This window comes from Diaphorina citri, unplaced genomic scaffold (genome assembly GCF_000475195.1).
Source record: "Diaphorina citri unplaced genomic scaffold, Diaci psyllid genome assembly version 1.1 scaffold1099, whole genome shotgun sequence".
In the NCBI taxonomy this organism is placed as follows: domain Eukaryota; kingdom Metazoa; phylum Arthropoda; class Insecta; order Hemiptera; family Psyllidae; genus Diaphorina; species Diaphorina citri.
Genome location: NW_007378528.1, coordinates 19901 through 37769, shown reverse-complemented (window position 1 = coordinate 37769; position 17869 = coordinate 19901). Strand labels below are relative to the sequence as shown.

Sequence of the window (17869 nt, the reverse complement as noted above, 5' to 3'; positions counted from 1 at the left end):
GGAAGGCACCTATAATTATGTTGACATTGCGGAATAATTGATGCTACACCCATATAGGTAATTGTCATTGCTTGCACAGAATCTGCTAATCCTGAAGACCTGAAACCTTGACTGACGAAACTCATGTTACCTTGACGATAGAATAGATACTACATAAGTACACTGAGTGAAAAAAGAAAAAAAAATTGAAGTGCAATTGAGTGCCTCGGTGCCGGAACTCTAGAAGGTTTGGTAATTTGGTATATCAGGAAGCTTGACACGTAGAGCTATATCATTCTGGCTACCCGCGGGGCTACGATTTTGATTTTGTTCTCAACTATTCCCAGGTGATGCCGCTCGAGAATAACATGCAGACACCGAACCATCGGATATATCGTAAGTACAACTAGCATTAATACCTACATTACCTACCGACCTACCTGCCTGATTATTTTTATAGGTCTATTAGTAGTATTAGTTATAAGCTATCTCCTAACAATCCGAAATCTAGCCAGCCCGGGCCATCGCGTGCTGCTGGGTTTTCCCAGCCCAACTCAAGCAGGGTGATGGCGGATGAAGGACTTGGACTGTTTGGAGGGTAAAACCTTCGTCACCAAAAACTAGCCTGAAATAAAGTTAGCTTGGAAGGTAGGACCTGCCTTTTGTAAGGATTTGGGCAATGATTAACCAAATTTCCGTGAGGTTTGATAGATCGAACTGTAACTGCAAGGTCTTATTGTCCAGAGATCGAATGGAGAAGGAAGACAGGATAGGAGAAAGCCAGCCTTTCCGGTAACAATTTTGGTTTTTGTTTTGCCGTCTAGCCGGAACCAACGGTTGTTCCATACGAACCGTTTTCACCGTCTCAGGATGCGTTTCTATTGCGTAACGCCACGAAGGATAGCGGTACGGATGAGATGGCCATTATCAAGCTGGTTACCAAACGATCCAACGCCCAGCGGCAGGTCATCATGAAGCGATATTTCGACGATTATAATCGAGTAAGTATCCGTGCAATAGTCTTAAACAAAAATGGACGCGACACACAAGGGATCAAGAAGAGACCGCCTAACATCTGACATCTGACAACTTAACTGATGTCTCGTCTCCCCCCCCACACACCATCCCTCTGGGCCGGGGTTGTATTTCTCTATTAATGTGTCCATAATATATAACGACGTAACACATGTAGATTATGTGATTCTCCTCCTCCACCTTCTTCTCTTTCTCTTCCTTTTTCTCCTCCATGTCCTGCATCTTCTCCTTCACCTCCGTTTCCTCTTCTTCCTCATCTAGCTTTCTCGTCCTTCATCTTCTTCTTCTCCTCCTCCTCCTCCTCCTCCTCCTCCTCTCCAACCAGCTACTCGTGAAGAGGTAGGGATGGTTCAGGAAAAACTTTTAGTATCTTCGGAGATCATAATTTAGCTTAATTAATCGTTTCAATCTTCCTCTACCACTCCTGGGAGGGGGTAGGTTCCCTCCTAGCTGAGGGGTGGGGGTAGCTTCCCCTCCTACTCCCCTGGATATTATAGAGGTTCATTATTTGAAAGGTTTTACTTTATGCGAGTAGCGACCAGTGGCGTTATTACCAGTGTAACTTGATGATACGAGTACATGAAAATTAATATGTAGTAAAGGAGGCACTCAGTAATGCTGTGATACAAACTCAAGTTGTGGAAAAAGCTCTCTGCTGTACCACAAAGATTTATGATTTGATTAACTGATTGGTTATTTGAAAGGTTTGATCCCTGACGGGACCGTAAATAATGAACATTCAAATGATGGATTTCAAGCCAGAATTTGCTATGGGGGCGCACATAGCCTCATGAGATAAATGAGTAGGTAATTGCGCCACTTACAGTTTATTGGGCTTATTGGTTTATGGCCCATAAACTGGTAATTAAGGTGCGTAATAGTGGTCCAGTGAGCGCCTTGACGGGCGCACACTGCAAGACGGGATCGATTAGGAAACACAAATATCTGACGAGAGAGAGAGAGAAAAGGAGAAAAAAATAAGCGGTGCTTCATTCGAGCTGGGAACTTTTCTCGGGGAAAAACCTCTTTTGTGAGTGCCTGCCTTTTATCTTAATTTTCTCAAATTTCCCACTTTCTTACTTTTGGCTCCGTCTTGTCTTGTAAAGTCCATGGTGGACTTACATTTATGGCCATTTCATATTTCAGGCATATTTTTGAAGCACCAGTCACCACCTCACCAGTCTAGTTAGCTTGGAGGATAGCGCACCTGCCTTGTAAGCGCTAGGTTGCGAGTTCGATGACCGGGCGGGGCAACATTTTTCTAGGAGGGGCTGGGATTTTTCCTATCCTGTCCTCCTTTTGTAGGATGATAAGACTTCGCATAAAAAATAAGATTTATTTATTTGTTTTATTTTCTTAATACATAATATTGCAGTGCAATAGTCCTAAATTAAAATGGACGCGGCACACAAGGGATCAGGAAGAGACCGCCTTAACATAATAATAATACATAATATGTAACAACTTTTTGATAACAAACATATCACTCTATGGAGTCTAAGGGCTGCACTTGGCCCTGTATCTGTTGTGGCAGATTCTCATTCTCTAACTTCCTTCTCCTTCTTCTCCACAAGGTCCAAGGCATCCCTTGTTAGTTTCTCATACTGGTAGGCACTACACAGTGGCATATTCACCAGCACGGTATTCTGGAACCTGGCATAGTCTACGTAATACTTGCAGTCCCTCTTGATGAACATGGGCATAAACCGGTGCCCCCATTGGATCTCGCTGGGCAGATATGAGGACCTGAGAAAGAGAATGATAAGTAATGAGATAAGAGAAGGATTGAAAAGCCTCTAGGTAGTTTTTTTTTTTTTTTTTTTTTTTTTCAATTTCAAGTATATTCTGGTATTGACTTTTTTCCTTCTTGAATTAATGAACTAAATCTGGAAATATGGAAGCATTTCTAAATGCACAATCCTCGGTCTGGTATTTCTTTTTTCCACTCCGTGGAGTTTAGCCTTCTTTCTCTTGGTGCTCAATGGCCGATTTTGGCAATCTGCGCTTTTGAAGAAACCCAATCCGCGGACTGAGCTATTTACAATTGCTCAATTGCCGAAAATCTTCCACTCCGCGGAATGAGCGTTTTTTTCGCTCATTGAGCGAATTCGGGGATTGAAACTCCCCTAGGTTTTTTTTTTTTTTTTTTTTTTTTTTTTTCAAGTATATTCTGGCATTGATTTTTTTCCTTCTTGAATTAATGAACTAAATCTGGAAATATGGAAGCATTTCAAAACGCACAATCCTCGGTCTGGTATTTCTTTTTTCCACTCCGCGGAGTTTAGCCTTCTTTCTCTTGGTGCTCAATGGCCGATTTTGGCAATCTGCGCTTTAGAATAAATCCAGTCCGCGGACTGAGCTATTTACAATTGCTCAATTGCCGAAAATCTTCCACTCCGCGGAATGAGCGTTTTTTTTCGCTCATCGAGCGAATTCGGGGATTGAAACTAACATACCCATGTACATTATTCGCCAATAAAGAAATTACAATTACCTGGCTTCGATGGAGACACCGTTCCAGCGCGATCTAGTGACAATGTCGGGAACTTGCAGAGAAATAGCACGAATGTACAGAAAGAAAACTTAAACTTGTTCATTCCTTTTTCTTCAGATTTCAACTACTTGAACAAAAAATAAATAAATATAATCTTTGATTTCTAAAAAAAAAGAAAAAAAAATGTTTGAAAAGGGAACTGTTAACTGCTAAGGTCTTATCACTCTTCAACCAAGCTCTGAGCTTGTGGTCACCCATCTAGTTAATAACCAAGCTCCCTGTTACTTACCCTCCATCGTCCACAGTAATATTGAGCTTGTATTTATATCGTGGTATCATTTCCCCTTCTCTGGTCATTCTTCTGCACAGGAACCAAGCTCTGAGCTTTGCACCAATCAGGTGAGACTTGCGAAGATCTCCAATCCTCCAGATGAGACGGTACTCACCATCCCGCTGACAGATGACCGCCTTGTCACTGTGGATAGAACAGAATAGAATCAGAATTTAGAATAGAATAATATTGATAGAATTGAATTGAAATAGAATCAGAAGAGAAGAGAATAGCTCAGATAGTCAGTATCAATGTCGACCGAATGCCAAACTGAAGCCATTTTTATTTCCTAGCAATAAGACAAATGCTCCATTAGACTTCCGTGGTCTATGTCATAGCATAACCATTCCGTAGTATGTCCCTTATCAAATGGGCGACAAGAGACACAATACTTCCCATTTTATGTGCTGGAGTGCATTTTTTTTGTCGACTCTGAGAATCGAACCCGGGACCTTCTGCATGGCAAGAAAGAACGTTACCACTGGGCTGTCTGCGTGCCCCAGTGGTAACGACATGGATTTTATAACGCACGATTCCTAGGGCTTTGTAGTATTCAATCATTCATAATCATTGCAAAGTCCTAGGAATTGGAAAGTCCTGGGGGCACGGTTAGCCCAGTGGTAATGCTCTTGCTTGCCATGCAGAAGGTCCGGTAAAGTCCGCCCCTCGCGGGAATCGAACCCGCGGCCCAGCGCTTACAAGGCAGACGCGCTACTTTCGAAGCTAGGCTGACCGACTTAAGTTTGATTAACCGATTTTAAAATAAACAACCAGAGATCTATACATCCCCAAGGCCAGCCACTCACTATCAGATAGACCTGACAGTTACACCTGATCAGGTCCGCCTGTCAGGTCTACCTGATACCTGGTAGTGAGTGGCTGCTGGCTGGGCTAAGTTAGAGAGGTACGAGAGTACATACCTGAAAAGTAAATTCTGGGACCGTTTCTTCGGTTTGGCCAGCTTGGCAAAGATAATACCCCCGGTCAGAGCGTTGATGAGTACACCAAATATACTCTGTATAGACACCAAGAAGATGGCTTCTGGACAGTGGGTGTTTGGTATACGGGATCCGTAACCTGTGCTATATTGGGTCTCCATGGAGAAGAGGAAGGAGGTGATGAAATCGTCCACACCTGTGACACAGGGAAGTGTGTCACTGCAACAAAGAAACAGATTGGGTGATACAGGGCAATACGTCATTGCAATAAAGAAATAGTCTCTCACAGTAACTTTTTTTTTAGGTTGAATAGGGATCTGTAGCTGCTAAGGTCTTATCGTCCCGAAAGCGAAGAGAGAAGGAAAACGTAATTAATAGGAGAAAGCCAGCCGTTCCGAGAACTTACATTATGCGTTCATTATAAAATCCGCCCCGGGCGGGAATCAAGTCCGCGACCTACCTAGCGCTTAAAGACAGACGCACTACCCTGCTTTAAAGCTGACATAAATTTCAAATTCTGGTCCAGTCTTGGGCATCAAATTCTATCTTACTTGAATGGGAGTAGTAGTCCTACACACTGGACTCCGCACACAAGAATTCCGTTAGAAAAGTCCCTCATTTCAATGCAATCTTACTTGGGACAAGTACTCATTAGTTTCCTTCTGTAAATATCTCTCAATTATCTTACTTGAATGGATCTCGTACAGGCGATGTCTTCAGGTCCCCATGATGGTACGCAATAATCCACCAGCCGACGGCAAACAGCAGCCAGGTCAGCACGAAGCTCAGGGTGAAGATTGTCCACACCCATCGCCAGCGGCATTCAATGAGGGAGGTGAAAGTGTCGGATGCGGCGGTAAAGAGAGGAAGATGCTGAGAGCTGTTGAGCTTGGAAACGCGACAGGAGCCGGTCTTGGAGACTAGACGGCGCAGGGTGTAGTTGTTGCTGGAGGTGGGTTTGGAACTGGGGGCAGAGATTGAGAATTAAGGTAGAAACACACTATAGTACTATACCATCACGTTACATCATGTCACTTGACGTGATAGTGATATAATAGTGTGGCATCGAATAGAAAGGAAGCGGGCCATCGAATCCCTAACTAGCCTATCCAGCTGGCAGTTAAAAGAGGTTTTAGCTGTTGGTTTTAAAAGAACAAGCCTAAAGCTTCACGATGGTTGATCTCACATCCATGTAATGTACTCGTATGTACTTCAGAAAGAGGCTGTTACCTCTGGCTGGAGACCTCCACATTCACGGCTTTAGCTAAGTCTTTAATTTTTTTTTTTCTCATTTCTGTGATAACGAGTGCCAAAGTCTTTCTATAACTAAAATGTTTTTTTTTTTTGTTATAGTTTTAAGTTTAATTTTAAGTCCATATTGTGAACACCGCAAGGTACTGGCAATTAAAATACATATTATTATTATTACCTATCGTACAGGTGATGTCTTCAGGTCCCCATGATGGTACGCTATAATCCACCAGCCGACAGCAAACAGCAGCCAGGTCAGCACGAAGCTCAGGGTGAAGATTGTCCACACCCATCGCCAGCGGCATTCAATCAGGGAGGTGAAAGTGTCGGATGCGGCGGTAAAGAGAGGAAGATGCTGAGAGCTGTTGAGCTTGGAAACGCGACAGGAGCCGGTCTTGGAGACTAGACGGCGCAGGGTGTAGTTGTTGCTGGAGGTGGGTTTGGAACTGGGGGCAGAGATTGAGAATTAAGGTAGAAACACACTATAGTACTATACCATCACGTTACGTCATGTCACTTGACGTGATAGTGATATAATAGTGTGGCATCGAATCGAAAGGAAGCGGGCCATCGAATCCCTAACTAGCCTGTCCAGCTGGCAGTTGAAAGAGGAATATCTCGGGAACGGTATAAGCTAGAGACTTGAAATTTGGTATGTACCTAGTTCACAAATGTGACAAGGATGCAACACAATATATTTGGTTGAGATGGTTGCTGCGCTTGGCGGTATTCTGACCGCTTTTGGACAGATTTCGACCGATTTTGGCGGTTTTCAGCTATAGCGACAAAGCGGTTAGAGATATTGGTAAAAGTTAGGGTAAAAGAACACTCAAATAAGCATCATTCAATAGGATAAGGAAAGTCGTGTGATGTTCACACCAGATTTTTCTGGGGGCAGAGATTGAGAATTAAGGTAGAAACACACTATAGTACTATACCATCACGTTACGTCATGTCACTTGACGTGATAGTGATAATAGTGTGGCATCGAATCGAAAGGAAGCGGGCCATCGAATCCCTAACTAGCCTATCCAGCGGGCAGTTTAAAGAGGTTTTAGCTGTTGGTTTTAAAAGAACAAGCCTAAAACTTCACGATGATTGATCTCACATCCATGTAATGTACCTACCTACCTACTCGTATGTACTTCAGAAAGAGGCTGTTAAATCTGGCTGGAGACCTCCACATTCTCGGCTTTAGCTAAGTCTTTAAATTAAAAGAAAAGAAACTCTGTAAGGGTCCTTAATTTAGGGGTTTTAAAATTTTACGCGCTTATTCTATGGGTTGACTCAAGTAAGATTTACCTAACTGGCTTCAAATTTCAAATGTCATCCTAGTCCTAGTCCTAGGCAAAAAATAGATGAGCAGCTAGTGAAAAGCTCTTCCGCTCTTACCTGTACACTTTGCCTGCAAACATATCTATTCTATGGTATAACGATGCAAGTTCCCTACTTACCTGTACACTTTGCCTGCTGAATTTTCACTGATAGGAGACTCCAAGTTCTGGAACATGGCGTTCGTATCGCCACCCTCATTCCAACTCAAATTCTGCACGGAAAAGAAACACTCGCCTTCTTCTTCTTCCGTGAATTCCTCCTCTGTGTCTACCTCTTCTATTGGTAGTATTGGTCTCATTTTCACCTACAGTGTTGCCAAAAGGAATTGACAGTGTTGCCAGAGCGTCTACAGGTACCTACTACCTACGTGTTAACGGAAAGAACTATAAAACCTATTGAATTTTACTTCACAAAATACCTCTAGATTAGTCTAGATACACATTTTTATTGGATTATTACGTATATTAGGCACTAATGTATGTCGTAGGTACCCAATTTCCAAAAAACTTCGCGACGAATATAGGAATATAGGTACCTACGTAGGTAATCAAGTATGTAGGTAATAAAATTATTATGAGAACATTGAAATTAGGTAACCAATAACTCCAATAAGTAATTATTATTATGAAAAACACTGGAATTTGTTCGATACCTACTTTTGATAGAGATTTAATGGCACTGTGGTAATACTAGGTATAACTGACTGACTACTGTAATCTGGAAAAGTTATAACTACCTACCTAAGTCTCACACACTACTTAGTAGGCAAAATCTGAACAAGTCTCGGTTTAAGCAAGTCTCACACACGAGTAGTTTGTAGGTAATAAAATTATTATGAGAACATTGAAATTAGGTAACCAATAACTCCAATAAGTAATTATTATTATGAAAAACACTGGAATTCGTTCGATACTTTTGATAGAGATTTAATGGCACCGTAGGTAATATTAGGTATGACTGACTACTGTAATCTGGATAAGTTATAACTACCTAAGTCTCACACACTACTTAGTAGGCAAAATCTGAATAAATCTCGGTTTAAGCAAGTCTCACACACGAGTAGGCAATTTTGTGCTCAGTTGATTAAAAATTAAAATCGTTTTGTCGTTGAGCCAAGTATCGACTAGCTATTGATGAATCTGAAATTCTCAACAAATGCTGTGTTCGGTTTGTACGTTTGGAGAATCAGGGGTACGTACCCCCTAAGGCGCGTTTACAGGAAAGGGAACTAGGAGGTCTGAACACCAGTAGTTATCAACTTATCATTGAGTCATGGAAACTGATCCCCTTTAGTGTTCAGCTACAATTAGGATAATACCTACTTTTTGAAAAGTTTCGCCTGCGGCGCTCTAAATTCGATCGGACTCCATTTCTGAAAAGTTTGGGGGGGGGGTGCTCCGCTATGTACATATGTGGCCCGCGAAGTACCTCCGAATGTACCATGTGGCCCGCATACACATGGAAGTTGGAAACCCCTGATCTATGAGATCGTAACATGGAATACTTACTCGTACGTATTGCGGCATTTCAGTGGTAGCTATCTCGTCTACATAAGCTACTCCTACCTTCCTTCGAATCAGTTACACCACGATAATTTCCTTACTATCAAGAATCAAGATCACCACTTTAATCATACGTAAAGAATCCTACCATAAGTTAGGTACGGAGTATTTGAATGTGCCTTGAAGTAATGCGAAAGAGGTTCGAACTCGCGGACAACGATGCATAAAGTAGGTATCTATCAATAAGATTGAACTCTATATATGAGATCGTAACATGGAATACTCGTACGTATTGCAGCATTTCAGTGGTAGCTATCTCGTCTGCATAAGCTACTCCCAGCTTCCTTCGAATCAGTTACACCACGATAATTTCCTCACTATCAAGAATCAAGATCATCACTTTAATCATACGTAAAGATTCCTACCATAAGTTGGGTACGGAGTATTTCCTACCATACCAAGGTAATATTCCTTTATCTGTGTTTAATTTATGAAATTTCATAAGTTTTTACGATTATCTCCGAATGTGTGACAATTTGGAGTTGTTTATGTCAGCGTGTTTGTTACGGCAGAGTTCTGTCTTGTCATATGTGGCGTAAGTTATGATTCCTGGATGTTTTTTTCGGTTGTTTATGAGATTCATAATTATAAATTATGATAGAGAGAAGATAGATCCAGAAGCCCCTGTGACCTCTTCGGGGACTTCTGGTGGGTTCATCGTGTTTTTTTTTTGGACAGAGAAATTGATTGATTGATTGAATAATTTCTTCTTTATTTCGCAATTTAAAATGTACAATTGATGGCATCTCCTAACCTATTTTCTAACTTCTTAGATATGTGTCTCTCTCCTTTCGTGAGAGAGAGATGATAGAAGGAAGGTAACATAATGTAAGAACTAACAGGAGCAGTTTGTGTTCAGGGCCGGGGTTGTGGGGACACCCTTGAAGGTAACTGAGCACCCCTTTAGCTCAGTTACCCCACATCACAAAATAATGACTAATGAATTGATGATGGAGTGAATGGTAGAAGGCGCTTTTTGCTTTCTATAAACAATATTTCTTTTGACATCGCCAATTACGTGGAACTAGCACAAGGAATTGAAGGAACAAGACAGGTTTTTTATGAAGGGGAAGAAGAAGAAGAAGAAGAAGAAGAAGAAGAAGAAGAAAGAGGAGGAGAGGAAAAAGAAGAAGAAAAAGAGCTTGTTGGACAAATAAAAGAAAACCCATTGCCTATTCGTTCCTACCATTATTAGTTAAACAAGTTTTGTCTATAGGTAAGTTTTCAGTTTTTAATCACACCCGAAAAAAGTAAAAACTTCAATTTCAAAATTTTTGCGCTCTCCGAACAAAAATTACAAAATTAGAGGTTTGGCAGGAAAACTTAGAAGTACATTCTGTACTTGAATGAGTAGCACTGAAGCATCCAAAACAGAGTTTGAGATTTTTAACTATTTCAAACCTTTGATTCGGGGGAAGTGCCTTGAACTTGGAACAAAAACTCAAAAATTACAAAATTAGACAAATATACATACTATTCTTACAAAAATGATTCCCTCCCCCTCTTCTAATCATTTCTCCCTCCCACCCCCTCCACTCTACTTATTCCTTCCTCCTTCCTATATTCTTCTCCCACCCCCTCTTCCTCCTCCCTCTCCTTTTCTTCTCCCTCCCCCACTATACATTTCGTCTCTCTCTCTCTCTCTCTCTCTCTCTCTCTCTCTCTCTTTCTCTCTCTCTCTCTCTCTCTCTTTCTCTCTCTTTCTCTCTCTTTCTCTCTCTTTCTCTCTCCCTCCCTCCCCTTACATGTTGGTTATTACAGTTTCTGGTGATGTTTTCTAATGCTATTACTAGTTCTTCTTCATTTTGTCTCAAACTTTTACGAGATCCATTCGGTCTTATTTCCACACACAGGTTTTTATTAGCGTGAGCACCGAGAGAACATTTGGCAACACAGGTGGGTGCCAAGAAAAGAAAGTTGAAAAAATCTGGTGTGAACATCACACGACTTTCTATTACATTTGAGTATCGAACCCGCAACTTCTCAACTGTAAGTCGGACAGTTCTAAAAGTTTCACCATTCGATTCGGCGTGAAAAATCCCATGGGATCAACTATTCACATGCTTTCTTGTTAATGGTTCACAAATAAAAGGGAAATTTGTTGACACCGGGGAGTATCGAACCCGCAACTTCTCAACTGTAAGTCAGAGAGTGCTAAAAGTAGCACCATTCGATTCCGCGTGAAAAATTACACGGGATCAACTATTCACTTGCTTATTTGGTAACGGTTCACAAACAAAAGGGAACTTTGTTGACACAGGGGAGTATCGAACCCGCAAATTCACGCCGAATCGAATGGTGCTACTTTTATTACTGTCTGACTTACGGTTGAGAAGTTGCGGGTTCGATACTTCCCTGTGTCAACAAAGTTCCCTTTTATTCGTGAACCGTTACCAAATAATCAAGTGAATAGTTAATCCCATGTGATTTTTTACGCGGAATCGAATGGTGCTACTTTTAGCACTCTCTGACTTACAGTTGAGAATTTGCGGGTTCGATACTCCCCTGTGTCCACAAATTTCCCCCGCAACTTCTCAACTGTAAGTCAGAGAGTGCTAAAAGTAGCACCATTCGATTCCGCGTGAAAAATCACATGGGATCAACTATTCACATGCTTTCTTGTTAATGGTTCACAAATAAAAGGGAAATTTGTTGACACCGGGGAGTATCGAACCCGCAACTTCTCAACTGTAAGTCAGAGAGTGCTAAAAGTAGCACCATTCGATTCCGCGTGAAAAATCTCATGAGATTAACTATTCACTTGCTTATTTGGTAACGGTTCACGAATAAAAGGGAAATTTGTTCACAGGGAAGTATCGAACCCGCAACTTCTCAACCGTAAGTCAGACAGTACTAAAAGTAGCACCATTGCACTCTCTGACTTACAGTTGAGAAGTTGCGGGTTCGATACTCCCCGGTGTCAACAAATTTCCCTTTTGTTTGTGAACCGTTACCAAATAAGCAAGTGAATAGTTGATCCCATGTGATTTTTCACGCGGAATCGAATGGTGCTACTTTTAGCACTCTCTGACTTACAGTTGAGAAGTTGCGGGTTCGGACTATCCGATTTTTACCAAATTGTTACAGTCGCGTCCTTGGACCATACCGGGATAGCATACCAAATTTCATCGCTTTTCGTGCACAATGTGTAAGACTCAGCTAGCAATCCTGTTTAAACTCGGTCTTGCTCAACTACTGAGCCAGTCTAGGAATATTCTCGGTACGTAGTCGCGTCTGCTTGTAAACGCAGCGCCTGTGGGTGTCTATTCTGCCGGGGCCGGATTTATCTGAAGGATTATGTTCGGTTCTCGGAACCGCTAGGCTGTTCGGCTTCAGCGGTATTACCTTGCTCTTCGATTTTCGGGACCATAACTCTTCAGGAATGCACGGCATTACAAAGTTACTGTTCGTATGATCTTCTGGTAGCTGTAGTGTATACGGCAGAACCCTCCACACTGAACACTCGGAAAGAAAATAGCATGTGTCTTTCTAATAACAAGAAAGAAGTAGAAAACTAAACCGAAACTATTCTCGGGTTCGTCTTTTTCCAGGCATCTTCCCAGAGGGTTCAAAGTCAGATCAACCATTTCCAGCTGATCCCGTCAATCGTGTACATTTTCGAGATCTCCGCCCGCAAGAGAAGAAGAAGAAGAAGCACTTCCGAGAACATAATGCAAGATTTGTTGTGATTTTTTTTTAAAAAAAAGAGGTGTTGACCAGAGGGAACTGTAACTGGCTGTGGTCTTATCGCTCCGAAATCGAAGAGAGAAGGAAACAGGATAGGGAGACGAAAGCCAGCCGTTCCGAGAACGAACATTATCCATCAGGATAAAATTCGCCCCGGGCAGGAATCCGAACCCGCGCCTAGCGCTTACAAGGCAGACGCCACTACCAACTATAGCTCAACTATGATCCTGATTAGTTTTAAGTTTACTACTGTTCTAGCTCCGCTTATTTGCAATATAGAAAGACTGATTTTTTGAAAGCCTAAACTAGATACATTAGGTACGTTTTCTGTCCCATAAGCGAACTAAAAAAAGTACAGTCGTCACATCCACTGGAACAGCGTAAGCACATGTACGTTGTCGTTCAGTATTAAAGTTGTATGAAATTGACTAGACAAACCTGCCTTAAGCCAGTCTAGAGATTGATGTTGAGGTAGAATCGCGTCTGCCTTTGTAAACGCCAGGTCGTGGGTTCAATTCCCGCCCGGGGCGGATTTTAACCTGAACGGATAATGTTGTTCTCGGAAAAGCATTTAAATTTCCCTCTTTTAAACCTCTAAAAATAAAAAAAAAAAAAAAAAAAAAAAAAAAAAAACTGGTGTATTCAACGTGCTATCGTCTCTAGCTAGTAAAGTTATGTTAAAACAAAGATTTCCACTGAAGGAAAATAATGATACTTAAATTTGAAGAAAAAATATTGTCTTTCCTTGTTGTGTGCCCCCTAGAAAGACCTAGTAGAGGTGTAATTGCAGAGTAAAAGTTTCGTAAACTTGGAACAAGAACGAAAAGAAGATGTGAGGGTATTGTAAGTTTTTATTTCGCTCATTCGAAGAAATTCAATAAAAATGAAACAGAAAAGAAGAAAATTAGGCCTTCGATGACAAAACTTCTAGGGCTCCCTGGTGAGATATGTTAAAGGCTCACCAGTGAAAGAAAAATTTGTGGTTGGGTGGAAGAGCGCCTCCAGGAGAATCATTTTAACCTTTGAGAATGTCTAGAAAAATTTAATTTGAAGACGAATTGATTTTATTTCGCTCATTCGAAGAAATTCAATAAAAATGAAACAGAAAAGAAGAAAATTAGGCCTTCGATGACAAAACTTCTAGGGCTCCCAAGTAAAATATCTTTGAAGGCTCTCAGCAAAAATGAGTGGTTGGGTGGAAGAGCTCCTCCAGAAGAATCATTTTAACCTTTGAAGATGTCTAGAAGAATTCAATTTGAAGACGAATTTAAAGAAAATGTGACATTATTCTGGACACGAAAATGGTTTGACGAGCTTTCTCAGGAGAACCCTGCCCCTCCAAAAACTCAGCCAGAAAAACGTAACCTCCTACCTCCACTGCCTCTTCCATCAAATCCACATTCCACAACATGGCCGATCTCCTTTCTTTCAGGGAATCCTCCCTTCCTCTCATTCAGGGAACATAACGTTTTAAAAGAACAAGCCTAAAGCTTCACGATGGTTGATCTCACATCCATGTAATGTACTCGTATGTACTTCAGAAAGAGGCTGTTACATCTGGCTGGGGACCTCCACATTCTCGGCTTTAGCTAAGTCTTTAAATTAAAAGAAAAGAAACTCTGTAAGGGTCCTTAATTTAGGGGTTTTAAAATTTTACGCGCTTATTCTATGGGTTGACTCAAGTAAGATTTACCTAACTGGCCTCAAATTTCAAATGTCATCCTAGTCCTAGTCCTAGGCAAAAAATAGATGAGCAGCTAGTGGAAAGCTCTTCCGCTCTTACCTGTACACTTTGCCTGCAAACATATCTATTCTATGTTATAACGATGCAAGTTCCCTACTTACCTGTACACTTTGCCTGCAAACATATCTATTCTATGTTATAACGTGACAAGTTCCCTAGGAGAATATATCAAATTGGAAACAATGAAATTATGATTTTAATGTGCGAGAAATGTATGATATAATAACGTGTATTAGATGCGAGGAGATGTTTGGAAAAAGGGCCATTTTTCGGGCCATTTTTCGGGGCTTTTCCTGAAAAGTACCATTGGGGTACTTATACGAGTATAGGAACAAAAGGAAGATATTTTTATAGTTACATTAAAATAAACCATTCTCATTATTATTATTCTCATTATTATATATCTTAGGCTAGCCTCTCACCATCAGGTATCAGGTAGACCATCAAGTATCAGGTAGACCTGACAAGCGGACCTGATTAGGTATACCTATCAGCCTGACTTGAATTAAATTGAATTGAACGTTGTGCATGGTTATGAGTTGGAAAGGTACTTTCAACCACCACGAAGCTGAAATAGTTTTCCCAGTCTTCAAACGAATCTTTGTCGGAAAAATTTAGGTCATTTTCGGAGGACAGAAAAAAGTTGCATCAGACTAGATCACTAGAAACTAGAATAATGCCCGCCACTCACCCTCAGACCATCTGACAGATATAGGTCTGAAGCCTTTCTCACAGACGTTCCGACTAGGACTGGTGTCAGACAGTCTGAGTGTGAATGGCTGGCATGAGATAGGAAGATGGATATTTAATTTCTGTTATAAGGATGCTTTCGAAAGGGGGAATAAGACGGACTTAAAAATGCCATCTCCATAGAAAAAGGCCCATTCACAACCTGTCCCTTTTTCCGTTGACCTCCTTCCAGAAAATTATGTATTTTACATTTTTAGTCTCATGAATTATGACTCCTAAGTTGCTTTACGTAATTATGTAATGCATGCAGACACACACAGAGAGATATTCTTTATTCTTTGTCGTTTTTATTTCTTTTTACTCCCCGTTTATTTTTTTATTTTTAATTAAATTTAAAGCTTTCGTTTTCGCACTTGGTAATCTCTGCCAGAGAGAGAGAGAGAGAGAGGAGGGAGAAGAGAGGGAGAGAGAAAGGGGTAGAGAGGGAATCAGAGAGAAGGTATAGGGTTTATTTTCTGGACTGTCTTAAAACAGTAGGTAATAATATAGGACTCCAAGTTCTGGAACATGGCGTTCGTATCGCCACCCTCATTCCAACTCAAATTCTGCACGGAAAAGAAACACTCGCCTTCTTCTTCCGTGAATTCCTCCTCTGTGTCTACCTCTTCTATTGGTAGTATTGGTCTCATTTTCACCTACAGTGTTGCCAAAAGGAATTAACAGTGTTGCCAGAGCGTCTACAGGTACCTACTACCTACGTGTTAACGGACAGAACTATAAAACCTATTGAGTTTTACTTCACAAAATACCTCTAGATACACATTTTTATTGGATTATTACGTATGTATAGGTATGTATGTCGTAGGTACCCAATTTCCAAAAAACTTCGCGACGAATATAGGTACCTACGTAGGTGATCAAGTATGTAGGTAATAAAATTATTATGAGAACACTGAAATTAGGTAACCATCAATAAGTAATTATTATTATGAAAAACACTGGAATTTGTTCGATATTTTTGATAGAGATTTAATGGCACTGCGGTAATACTAGGTAAAACTGACTACCTACTGTAATCTGGATAAGTTATAACTACCTGACTCTCACACACTACTTAGTAGGCAAAATCTGAACAAGTCTCGGTTTAAGCAAGTCTCACACACGAGTAGGTAATTTTGTGCTCAGTTGATTAAAAATAAAGAATCGTTTTGTCGTTGAGCCAAGTATCGACTTAGCTATTGATGAATCTGAAATTCTCAACAAACAAGTATGATTAAATTATTATCGATAGATAAACGACAGTATGAGTAGGTATGAGCTATCTTGTTATCCCTAATGTTATCTTAGTTGAGGTGGATACTTAACAATAAGATCAGTTGCGCTTACTTGGGTGATGTTTCAAAGTCATAGAGCAGGAAAAATGAGGACCAACGGAATTTTTCTTTTCCGTCTACGACTTCTAGATCCCGAGATAAATCGATTAACGAACATTAAGTGTAGAGAATAAAATTTACCCCGGGCGGGAATCGAACCCGCAACCTATAGTGAAGATCTCCAATCCTCCAGATGAGACGGTACTCACCATCCCGCTGACAGATGACCGCCTTGTCACTGTGGATAGAACAGAATAGAATATGTAGAATAGAACAGAATAGAATAGAATATGTAGAATAGAATATGTAGAATAGAACAGAATAGAATAGAAGAGTATACCTATATTACCTATGAGGTATACCTAGGTATTCTATTTCAGTTTGATAGAGGGAACTGTAAATAATAAGGTCTTATCGTCCCGACATCGAAGAGAGAAGGAAGACAGGATAGGAGAAAACCAGCCGTTCCGAGAACGAACATTATCCATTCAGGATAAAATCCGCCCCTCGCGGGAATCGAACCCGCGGCCCAGCGCTTACAAGGCAGACGCGCTACTTTCGAAGCTAGGCTGACCGACTTAAGTTTGATTAACCGATTTTAAAATAAACAACCAGAGATCTATACTTCCCCAAGGCCAGCCACTCACTATCAGGTAGACCTGACAGGTACACCTGATCAAGTCCGCCTGTCAGGTCTACTTGATATCTGATAGTGAGTGGCTGCTGCTGGCTGGGCTAAGTTAGAGAGGTACGAGAGTACATACCTGAAAAGTAAATTCTGGGAGCGTTTCTTCGGTTTGGCCAGCTTGGCAAAGATAATACCCCCGGTCAGAGCGTTGATGAGTACACCAAATATACTCTGTATAGACACCAAGAAGATGGCTTCTGGACAGTGGGTGTTTGGTATACGGGATATTATCGATAGATAAACGACAGTATGAGTAGGTATGAGCTATCTTGTTATCCCTAATGTTATCTTAGTTGAGGTGGATACTTAACAATGGATCAGTTGCGCTTACTTGGGTGATGTTTCAAAGTCATAGAGCAGGAAAAACGAGGACCAACGGAATTTTTCTTTTCCGTCTACGACTTCTAGATCCCGAGATAAATCGATTAACGAACATTTACTGTGGAGAATAAAATTTACCCCAGGCGGGAATCGAACCCGCAACCTATAGCGCTTACAAGGCAGACGCACTACCAACCAAACCAACTAGGCTGGAGCGTTGAATCTTGAAACTAACTTCGTTCGTTCATTTTTCTGCTAAGGACATAATCCGCCTCGGACGGGAATCGAACCCCCCGACAGTCCTGTACCTTAAGCAATGGCTAAATAAACAAGTACTCATAGCAACCTCAGATAACAGTTTACGACGATAGAAGTGTAGAGGTGATAAGGTATTGGGAATCGAGTTTGAGGTGCTATTCAAATCCCCCCGATTTAACCCCG

The 17869-nt window shown here is 41.1% G+C and overlaps 2 protein-coding genes and 2 long non-coding RNA genes across 4 annotated transcripts; all 4 read right to left on the bottom strand.

Moving 5' to 3' along the window:
* Window positions 1-2396: 2396 nt before the first annotated feature.
* On the bottom strand, window positions 2397-3766 carry LOC113469475 (ATP-sensitive inward rectifier potassium channel 11-like). The gene is made up of 3 exons (XM_026827226.1): window positions 3733-3766; window positions 3509-3560; window positions 2397-2760 (listed from the first exon to the last, which is right to left on the bottom strand). Exons 1-3 carry the CDS (start codon window positions 3764-3766, stop codon window positions 2553-2555), a joined length of 294 nt encoding a protein of 97 aa, XP_026683027.1. The 3' UTR covers window positions 2397-2552.
* LOC103514191 (inward rectifier potassium channel 2) lies at window positions 3767-8509 on the bottom strand. The gene is made up of 6 exons (XM_026827224.1): window positions 8354-8509; window positions 7483-7793; window positions 6209-6474; window positions 5466-5760; window positions 4760-4996; window positions 3767-3983 (listed from the first exon to the last, which is right to left on the bottom strand). The coding sequence occupies exons 2-6, from the start codon at window positions 7659-7661 to the stop codon at window positions 3794-3796; spliced, it is 1167 nt and encodes a 388-aa protein (XP_026683025.1). The 5' UTR covers window positions 7662-7793; window positions 8354-8509; the 3' UTR covers window positions 3767-3793.
* Window positions 8510-15631: 7122 nt separating this feature from the next.
* On the bottom strand, window positions 15632-16393 carry LOC113469476. The gene is made up of 2 exons (XR_003392877.1): window positions 16143-16393; window positions 15632-15998 (listed from the first exon to the last, which is right to left on the bottom strand). It is a non-coding gene; the product is annotated as an uncharacterized LOC113469476 (long non-coding RNA).
* Window positions 16394-16603: 210 nt separating this feature from the next.
* On the bottom strand, window positions 16604-17339 carry LOC113469477. The gene is made up of 2 exons (XR_003392878.1): window positions 17184-17339; window positions 16604-16657 (listed from the first exon to the last, which is right to left on the bottom strand). It is a non-coding gene; the product is annotated as an uncharacterized LOC113469477 (long non-coding RNA).
* Window positions 17340-17869: the final 530 nt, after the last annotated feature.

Excerpts from the sequence above, each read along its gene's own strand:
- LOC103514191 (XM_026827224.1), bottom strand. The coding sequence starts at position 7,661 with ATGAGACCAATACTACCAATAGAAGAGGTAGACACAGAGGAGGAATTC. Across the intron at positions 6,475-7,482 it reads TCAGCAGGCAAAGTGTACAG|TTCCAAACCCACCTCCAGCA; the intron begins GTAAGTAGGGAA and ends CTCTGCCCCCAG. Across the intron at positions 3,984-4,759 it reads TCCCAGAATTTACTTTTCAG|TGACAAGGCGGTCATCTGTC; the intron begins GTATGTACTCTC and ends TTCTATCCACAG.
- LOC113469475 (XM_026827226.1), bottom strand. The coding sequence starts at position 3,766 with ATGGGTGACCACAAGCTCAGAGCTTGGTTGAAGA. Across the intron at positions 3,561-3,732 it reads GCTCAGAGCTTGGTTGAAGA|TTCCCGACATTGTCACTAGA; the intron begins GTGATAAGACCT and ends TTTCTCTGCAAG. Across the intron at positions 2,761-3,508 it reads GGTGTCTCCATCGAAGCCAG|GTCCTCATATCTGCCCAGCG; the intron begins GTAATTGTAATT and ends TCTCTTTCTCAG.